This window comes from Chenopodium album, chromosome 20 (genome assembly GCF_948465745.1).
Source record: "Chenopodium album chromosome 20, dcCheAlbu1.1, whole genome shotgun sequence".
Taxonomy (NCBI): domain Eukaryota; kingdom Viridiplantae; phylum Streptophyta; class Magnoliopsida; order Caryophyllales; family Amaranthaceae; genus Chenopodium; species Chenopodium album.
The window spans coordinates 28,269,708-28,280,134 of NC_137853.1; the positions used below are offsets into that span (position 1 = coordinate 28,269,708).

The 10,427-nt window shown below is 32.6% G+C and overlaps 1 protein-coding gene across 1 annotated transcript; it reads right to left on the reverse strand.

Annotated features, from left to right (window-relative positions):
* Positions 1-968: 968 nt before the first annotated feature.
* Positions 969-2,282, reverse strand: LOC145596969 (uncharacterized). The gene has a single exon (XM_081653156.1). The coding sequence runs from the start codon at positions 2,280-2,282 to the stop codon at positions 969-971; it is 1,314 nt and encodes a 437-aa protein (XP_081509282.1).
* Between the last annotated feature and the right edge of the window lie 8,145 nt (positions 2,283-10,427).

The window sequence follows — 10,427 nt, forward strand, 5'->3', positions numbered from 1 at the left end:
TTGACGTGAAAGGCATTCATCACTGGGTTTGGTTTTGGGGAGACACAAATGGGTGTCTACAATATCCCTAACACACATACAAGCCTCACCATTGGCTTTAAAGAAGAGCATTGCATCATCTGCGAAGAAGAGGTGAGAAATGGAAGGTGATCTCCTTGAGACTTTCAAACCTTTGAACTGGTTTGTATCCTCTGCCAGCTGTAACATTCTAGATAGGATGTCCATACAAAGATGAAAAGGTAAGGGGAAAGAGGGTCCCCTTGCCTTAAGCCACAGTTTGGTAAGAAATGATCTGTGACTTTCCTGTTGATGATGGCTTTGTAACTTACTGTTGAAATGCATTGCGAGATCATCTTAATCCAATGCCCTGAAAACCCATAGGCTTGAAGAACCTTGAGTAGTAAAAGCCAGTCCACCCTGTCATAAGCTTTTGACATATCAATCTTGACTGTTGTGAAGTTCGACCCCTTCTTAGAATTGATAAGATGCATTAGTTCATGGCTCAAGAGGATATTATCCTCCATGTATCTTCCTGGGATAAAAGCATTCTGATTCTCCGTTATCAAACTTGGGAGAACAACTTTTAGCCTATTTACCAAGCATTTTGAAATGCATTTGTAGACTGTGTTGCATAAGCTAATCGGTCTGAATTGATTAGCTAATTCTGGAGTCTTTACCTTTGGAATAAGGACCAAGAGTGATTGATTCCATTCTTTGAGCATATTCCCCGTTCTCAGAAACTGATGAACGCTATCCAACACTAGTTGTCCAACCTCCTTCCAGTAAACCTGGAAAAAATCAGCAGTGAACCCGTCTGGCCCCGGGGATTTGGAGCTGTGAATATTAAACATGGCCTTTTTTATTTCTTGGTCTATGAAGGGTTTGTCAAGCCATTCCCCATCCGGACCTGAAATACTCGGGATATCTAGATCCCTAAGGAGTAAGTCGATGTTCTCCCCATGATTGCTCTAGATAACTGGCTTGTAAATCCTTTGAACTGAGGCAAGAATCACTTCATCCACCTCCTTTTGCCCTTCTACCCATGTATCATCCTCTTTTCTTAGAGTCACAATTTCATTGTGGAGTTGACGCTGTTTCACTTTCCTATACATGGTAGGAGTAGCACAATCACCATACTTGATCCAGCTTGTTTTCATCCGTTGTTTCCAAAAATCAAATGCCAGTTGATTTTCTGGGATAAGCTGATTGATTAGTTGAATGTACCCTTCTCCTTCTTGTACTGAACTGATATTCATTCCTGTGTCATGGAGATCCTTTGTGACTTTCCTCCAATTAATCCCCCAAAGCTTTTTATTCTCAATACACCAGTATTGCATCCTCGTTCTTACCCTTGAAAGTTTCCTTGCCAGCTTGAACATGGAGAAGCCATTGATGTTCATCTTCCATTCCCTTTCCACAATTTCCTTTATCTCAGCGAAGCGAAGACACCAATTCTCAATTTGGTACGGTCTATTAGAAGTCTTGCTACTTCTCTCTGAATTGTACGTGATAGCAGCATGATCGGAACAAATAATAGGTTCATGTATAACAATCCCATCCGGGGAGTGATGAAACCAATCCTCCGTGATGTAGGCTCTATCCAGCCATTCTAAAATAAGCTCGCTCCCTTCCCTTTTGTTGCTCCAAGTGAACCTTGGTCCTGCAAAGGGCACTTCCGTGACATTACTACTGAACCTCCAATCAAGAAATGAATTAATCCCTCTAATGTTGTTCGATCCCCCCATCTTGTCACTTCCACTCTCCACTTGGTTGAAGTCCCCAATAACCAACACATTCTTGAACTCCTCCAATATCCATTGAAGTTGTTCCCAAACAAGTTTCCTATTATCTACAAGAGGTTCACCATAAAGAAACAAGACGTACTTAAAACTTCCATTAGCTTCATAGCTTTTACAAAAGATGAAGTTTTTGGTAGCATACAAGCAATCTACTACATGACTAGACCATCCTAACACTAGAAGACCACCACTACTTCCTTCCGAGTTACAACCAAAAACAGAAGTGGGGTTTAACATACATAACTTACTAGCCGCATTGTCAAGATCCATTTTAGTTTCCGAAATAAACATAAACATAGGTAATTTAGAACGATAGAGCCACACTAGATACGGAATTGCAAGGGAGTCTGGGTCATTTAAGCCCCTACAATTCCAAGCCACCACTCTCATATTCCACTTGAAGGCTGTAGCCGCCTCACCATTTGAAGAGATCTTCACTGATTCAAAGATGGAAATCTGCAAATCGATGTCCATGTCATCCATTACTACCCTTAGAGCCGATGTCACCTCTTCGCTCTTTTGCCTTTTGAAAGATTCCGATGAGGAAGAAGAGAAGTCTTGTTGCCTTTTGTTCTTTGCCCTTTTTTTAATATCATCATCTATCTCAACCCCCATTTCCCGAGCCATATCCGGGTCCGATAGAGCCTTTGAAGCAAACTCCCATGCCCTTTCCTACTCTTCCTCCAAATGTTGAATCCCCCCTTTTCGGACCACCTATGAAGCCTCTTGAGTCTCTTTCTTTCAACCCAAGTTTGATCCGACTCACTATAACGAACCGAACCATCATCACATGAGTGCGGGAGATGCCCTATTGCTTCTCTTATCCTTTCCTTGTTGTTAGCATTATCATCATAGTTAAACAAATCAGTGAAATTGAAAGAACTAAGATGAGAAACCGGAGATACCGGAGAGTTTGGTGGATCAAATTCCGTGAGAGGAAGGTTATGCAATCCCCCTAGATCTTCCGGTGAAAGCTGTAAAAAAGGATGAGTAGTGCCCCTAGAGATGCGGTGCAACTCCCTAATTTCTTCCCTTCTTGCTCTTCGAATTCCCAAGGCAAGGACCGTGCTTGCTTCCATAATGCTTGCAAACTCCTCATTAGAAAGGTTGTCTTCATCATTTCTCCTTGTCGATACTATTGTCGAATCTGAAAATCCCCTAAGAGCACCCATATCAACTCCGATTGCTTCCCTTATTCGGATACCACCCCTATTTCCAAGTGCTTCCCCTTGCGGCTATCTTTCCACCCACACCGGTGCTGCTGCCCATTCGGAGATGCCTAGAGTATGGAAGAGTGTTCCCGGCCCACCACCTTGGGCCTGTCGCTACTGTGGTGCCGCGGAAGACTCCCCCACCTCATAAGTAGAGCCTACAAAATTGGGCCTTGGTGGGGGAGTTGGGTCATGGGCTGGCGAAGGTGGCAGCCACCCACCGAAAGCACTTGTTGGGTTGTTAAATCCCAACTGTAGCCCATGCTCTTCATCATTCCCTTCGTTAAAAAGCTGCCTTCGAACATTGTATGATGAAACACCCCTATTAGGGTTTCGTGGCCTTGTTGCAGTAAATTCAGCATAAGGGTCCTCCCCTAACCCTAACCTTTTCCCAGGAGACAAAGCAAGATCTATTTGCACCGGTGCAATCTCATCAAGCTCAATTAGCTCCGATTCATCCGTCGAGAATTCTTCATTTCCCGAGTGAAACCTTTCACTCTCATTGCTCTCTGAAGTTGACGAGTGACCATTAAATGGGTGTTCGGTTTCGAATGCTCCATTTTCCCTTGGAACCCTTCGATAAATAGCATTGTCTTCGGGGTGGTTGTGGTGCCTTAAATCGACCCCCGTGTTGCGGAATCGATACCAATCCGGCAAGCCCCGTATATAATTTGAATAGTAAGGATACTCTCTTAAATCCTAATGGTTGAAAATGTGTTCTAAATTTCTAAATATTGACTGATATATTCAATATATAAATACGGAGAAGTTTATCAATCATTATATAAGTAAAGAACGAACTATGTTTATTTCTTACAATATTTTATGCTTGTAGTCGAACTATAATGATGTAGTCATAATCTAATCATTATTCATAACTATACTTATTCCAATTTGGGCTTAAAAATAATTTTATAGCTATAATTATGACTATATACTATAGTCAGACTATAATTATATAGTCATAATTCATAAACTCATAATCTAGTAAATATATTTATAAAATAAACATAGTAAAAAACGAACTATAATTATGACTACAAGCTGGGTTATATTAGAGGAATTGATTTTGTAAGTATATATATTTTACAAAATAGTCTATAAATTTTTTTTACATATTTTTATATGAATATATGAACAATTTATTTTGCCTTGCAGGAATATATATTTTTGTTATATGAATATCTGATATGAGATTATTTTGTAAAGATATTTTGTAAATATAACGAATATATCTTGTGTGTGGCCACTTACAAAAGAACAAAGTAACTCATGTAACACTAACCAAGTAACCTCTGTAATACTATCTTGGTAACCCCTATAACAATAACCGAGTAACCCTATAACACTGACGAAATAACCCCTTTAACACCGATCAAAGTAACCCCTATTACACTACGAAGTAATCCCTGCCACACGGTGTGACCAGCCACATGTAAGACTTTGTGATTACCCTATATTTTTCCTTGCAAGAATCTTTTCTTTTTTTTTTTTGTTTTTTAGTTATATACATATTTATAGTATATTGCGATATCACAATGTTACTTAATATATTTAGAGGTGGAAAAATGAGCGGGAAAGTTTTTAAGCATAGAGTGACACGTGTCAAAGTGTAGCTTGAGTGCCCTCGATTTTAGTATAGTTATAGACTAGATGAAAGCGTGTGTGATGCACGGTTCTAGTAAAATCAATTACAATTTAAGATTTTGTATATTTATGAAGACCATTTATTAGATATTTGGATAAAATTCCTAATATCATGAGATAATTTTTTTTATTTTAACACTTAAGTTATCTTTCATAGTTTTATTATTTTATGTGGCACTTGAATTTAAAATCACAAACCTGGCTTATTCATTAATTTTGCTTAGGTGACGATTTAAATTTTTAATTATTGGTAAAAATAATTCCTTTGCATACGCGTTTGTTTTATTTACACGTTTTGTTCCAAAACGTTAGTCTCATTTAGAATCTTTTAACCATTAAAAGTTAGGAGGAATCTTCTTAATTGAACATCCTGCAACACCAATAAAATTTCATATCAATACAAAACCAAATCAAGCGAATTTTATGTCAGTTTTGTCAGTTTTAGGTCATCAATGGCTGCGTAATTCTTATTCCAAATTTCGAATCCTACTTTGATTTAATGTATCACCTATCAATGGAAGTATGTAACTAAGCTAACCATAGTTTCCTAGTTAGCTAGTGGAACATAGATAGGTACATCTAGATTTAGTGTCAAAAGTACTATGATTGATTTCATTTCAATCTAGTGCCTCTAGTCAACAATATGAACCAAATTCAATCAAAAACACAATTAAATCAACAAAGAATACACCCATTTTTTTTTTACCAATTGGTGGTCGATAAGTAAATTTAACAAGATTAAAAGCAGGAAACTGTGCGATGCATGGTTTTTTTTATTAATCTCTAACAATTTTGTTTTTTATTTAATTTGTTGACATAAAGTTCACATAAATGTTTAAAGAGATAAAAATTTTCTTGCATTAAATTTTTTTTTTTATGAAAATATATCTCATTCATTGGATATTTAGATAAAACCATTAATATTAAAAGATAATTTTTTAAAAAAATCAAACAAATCGTGCATTGCACGGGCTTCATCTAGTGATTTTATACTACTATCCAATGAATGAGATAATATTATTTCAACTTATAAATTCAAGTTCTATATACGTCAAAATTGAATAAGAATAATTTTAAAACTTAACAAAATATTTTACCTTAAATTAATGTTAAAATAATAAAATAGAAAAAAAAAACAAGAAAATAATTTAAATGGTTAGATATTAAGAAATTACAAAAAAATATACAAAATGAAATATTAAAAAAAACGTGCAAGTTTGCCAATCACGAAGAATTACCGACAAAACTAATAATCATTAGGCATCAACGCAAAATAGCAAACCCTAAGTACAGTATTCGGAATCCTTCATCACGGAGAATTTCGGACTTCATTTTTTCTGGAAAATCATCCGAAATTTCTCATATTTGGAATTTTAAATGTGATAAAACAATTTTGTTTTTTCGCTCTCCCGTTTTAGATGAAAGGTGAGAATATAAAGATGAATTTTTATTTAAAACAATTTTTCTAAATTTCTTTATAGTAAATGCCATAGTATCGGAAATTTCGGAAGAAAAGCTAACAATTTGTTTGTAATCACCTTTTGAAATATAAACCAAAAGATTAATTGTTTCTAAAACTTGAGGTTTATAATACCATATTCTTTAGAAAAGTTTACATATATAAACAACAAAACAACATACTAAAATAACCACTCTTTTGAATGTTGAGTATGAGTAATCTCTGTCAAAAAAAAAAAAAAGTATGAGTAATCACACCAAGATTTCTTTTTTCATTTAAAGATTTTAAAATAAAAACTCTTACCGTTTCTAAATCTTCAACAAAAAAATACCATGCACGTATTCCCTCTAAAATACTTGGTAAATTCCTTTAACACCCGCTGCGTAAACGAATCTTTGCACTAGCTTACAAGATTATTTTAACGGCAAACCTTGGCGAAAAAATTCCTAAGTCCAAATTTGTTGAGATTGGTTATAGATAGATGATCAGACATTTTTGTAGAGTTTAAAAAAGAAGATGTAAGAAAGGAGATGATAGAAAATGATTTAGATACTGGTTTAACCATAATTATCAAATAGGTAAGATGAAGTATAATGGAATAGAGGTTGTGTTTCACCGCATTTTATTTTATAATAGAATGACAATCCCTAGGGTATAGAACACTGTACACACAGATAACAATTAATGTGAGGCTATGCTTAATTTACAAAAGGACTGAATTTAACGTAATTTGTTAATTTATGAATAATTTAAATATAATTTTTATTTATTTATTTATTTTTATGTTGCTTGAATTTTTTTTTTTTTTTTTTTTTTAACGATGTGCAACCCATTTTAGATGCAAAGTGGGTATGTAAAGATAATTTTTTTTAGAAACAATTACTTAAAATTTTTTTTTTATAACAAACGATATTGTATCGGAAATTTTGAAAAAATATTTAACAATCTAATATATATATATATATAAAGGGGAGTTTTTTCTTGAGATTTTAGAGCGCCACGTAGGATTTTTATTTTTTAAAAATTATTAGAGCGCCACATAAGATTAATATTGTTAAAACGCTGTAATAGGATTATGCCACCTAAGATAAGTTAACGTGCCACGTAGGATTATAAATTATAGTTATATCCAATAAATATTTTAAGTGCCACATAAGCATAATTGACCAATAAGATTTTAATAGCTACATTAATTAAATACGAAATATTATCTTTTGAGATTAGGAATTTTATCTAATTTTGTAAAACAAATACGGAGAAAATGATATATTACGTACAACTAATAAAATAACAAATGTAATCACATACGAAGTATATATAAAAAAAAAAATTTAAAAAAAATAGATCGACTCGTGCATCGCACGGCCTTCATTTAGTTTTTTTTATAATCATCCTTGTTTGATTAATCGTCACAATTACTTGTTTAATTGACCAATTTTCATTTCACAAACCCTAATTTTTCAATTTTAGCAAATCCCAAATTGATTACCTAAACCCTAATCATACTAATCAATTCAATTCGAAAAAAGTTATATTGTAGAAATTTATACATAATTTACGAAATTTGTGTAATTGAAATCGAATTTCAAAGAAGAAATCGAATTAAGGGAGAAGAAAGACAAGGAAAAACAGGGGAATTCGAGGGAAGAGAGAGGGAAAGAGAAGGAAAACGCAAAAATGGGATTCATGATGATGTCATTTGAAAAGTGGTGGGAGTTTAAAAAGTTTTGGAAAAAAAAAACTAGGTGGTAAGATTAAAAAAAAACTTGAGGTGGTAATGTCAATTTTGACTATTATACATGGTGGTAATTTTCAAATTTTCCCTAAATTATTTAAGACTAGCTCTAAAATGAATTCTTGGAGTAGAATTCAAGATTCCTCCAAAGATGAATCTTCCCAAAAATAACCTGCGGTCCAAACTTATTGAGTTAGGGCCTGTTCTCTTACGTTGAAATTCAGTTCAGTTTAGTTCAGCTGAGTTCCGTTCAGTTCAGTTCAGTTCAGTTCAGTTCAGCTCAATTCTGTTCAGTTCAGTTCAGCTCCTAATTTCCTTCTCTTATAAAATATTCATTTCAGTTCAGTTCAGTTCAGCTGAGTTCAATTCAGTTCAATTCAGCTGAGTTCAGTCAATGAGAACAGGCCCTTAGATTGTTTGTAGAAATGAAATCGGACATTTTTTTTAGAGTATTGGATTAAAAAGAAAGAAGAAATGACCAAGCAAGAAGAAAGAAGATGATCGAAAAAGCTTAGAATTTGGTTTTTCTGTAGACAACAACTAGGTGAAGAGGAAGTATAATCGAATAAAGACGATGTCTGAGTTTCTCATTTAATTTCAAAATAGAATGTTAATCCCTAGAGGGACTACATTGTATACATCCCTACCTTATAAAAAGTAGAAAGTAACTCTTAGGAATAGTGTACTACCAATTATACCCTCAAAAATGTGTGCCAAATTATGTGCAAAATGTATATTTACATTTTTACCCTCATTAATATGTTTACTATCATTAATATATTTAATGCCTTTTTTTCTTTATTCATATATCATTAATTAATTCAGTTTTTTTCAACTTTTTTTTTAAATAAAAAAATTCTGATGTTGTACACTTCATATGATATTATTATTATTTAAAAATCCCTACCTTATAAAAAGTAGAAAGTAACTCTTAGGAATAGTGTGCTACCAATTATACCCTCAAAATTGTGTACCAAATTGTGTGCAAAATGTATATTTACATTTTTACCCTCATTAATATGTTTACTATCATTAATATATTTAATGCCTTTTTTTCTTTATTCATATATCATTAATTAATTCAGTTTTTTTCAATGTTTTTTTTTAAATAAAAAAATTCTGATGTTGTACACTTCATATGATATTATTATTATTTAAAAAGCAAAAAATTGTATATACAAAGAGACGGTTTATAACCAAGATACTGTTTATTTTTACTCTTTTGTAATTGCTCTTCTTATTTACTATCTTGTTGTCCTTTAATTACAACTATCGTTAAGGTTTATTAGCTTTTGAAATGTACATATAAAAAACGTTATAGAATTTGAATGAGATTCATATTAAATAGTACAGTGATATTTGAGCAGACGTATGTTATCAAGAGGTATAAAGAACTTAAAAATCCTAAATTAAGGGAAATCTATCGATGGTAGGAAAAAAAATAGCTGGTATTAATTATTGAGAGAATTTAAAATAGAGGAAAAAATATACATTATTAAGTTTTTAGCTGCAACATTTTACATATTATTACTCCATAGTTCATATGACCACAACATCTCACAAAAAAATCATTTGAAGAAAATCACGCTAAAAATATTACACTAAGTATTATTGAAACATGCACATCAATTAAGAGTTCTAAACTAACACTCGACGCTTAAAATATGAAGTGATGCAAATCAATTAAATATTATTTAATAATAATTTTGAAATAACACTATCAAACTTTATAGGATTTTAAAAAATAATTGTCTTAACAGATTTTGGTGGCTTTCTTATAGTATTCTACAAATTTACCACATAGACACATAAACCAGATAGTGTACTTAATAAAATTACCAGGTCTACCACCCAAACCAACGGTATAAATACATGCCAATACAAATTCTCCGCAAGAACTAGCCCCTCCGCGCGCATCGCGCGCGTAGGATACCCTAGTACAGTGAAAAAATACCCAAAAAATAATGTGCATGCATTGCACGAGATTTTAACCTAGTTAGGATACATTTGTAAATAATATATGGACTATACCCCTAAAATATTTGTTTACGTATTTACCCCATTTATAAGTTTAAGAAGTTCTTTTTTTTTCTTACATAAATGTTTGTTTACATATTTGCCCTCATTTATAAGTTTAGAAGCTTTTTTTTCCTTATTAATACATTTTCCTAATAAGTACTCATACGCAGTAGCATATTAGCCACAAAAAAAAAGAGAAAAAGAAAAAAAGTAGTTTATTAAAACATTTACATTTCTAAAACTTGATAAATTTTGTCACTTCCTCACTCCTCAAAAAAATTAACTCTACTAAAATTTCAAAGAATATTACACGGTTATACACTATTTAACACATTTATCGTGTATAAGCAAATAATTATAATAAAATGCCATGAAAATGCATTAGAGCAATTGTAAAAACTCTTTTTAAAGATTAGCCATAGCACGCATCGTGTGTGCCAGAATTACTTGTATTAGAATAAAAGATTTTTTTTTAAAAAAAAAACAGAATAAAAGATTTTAATTAAAAGAAAGTTTTATTTTTCCCATAAAAAAATAAAAAAAATAATTAAAAAAAA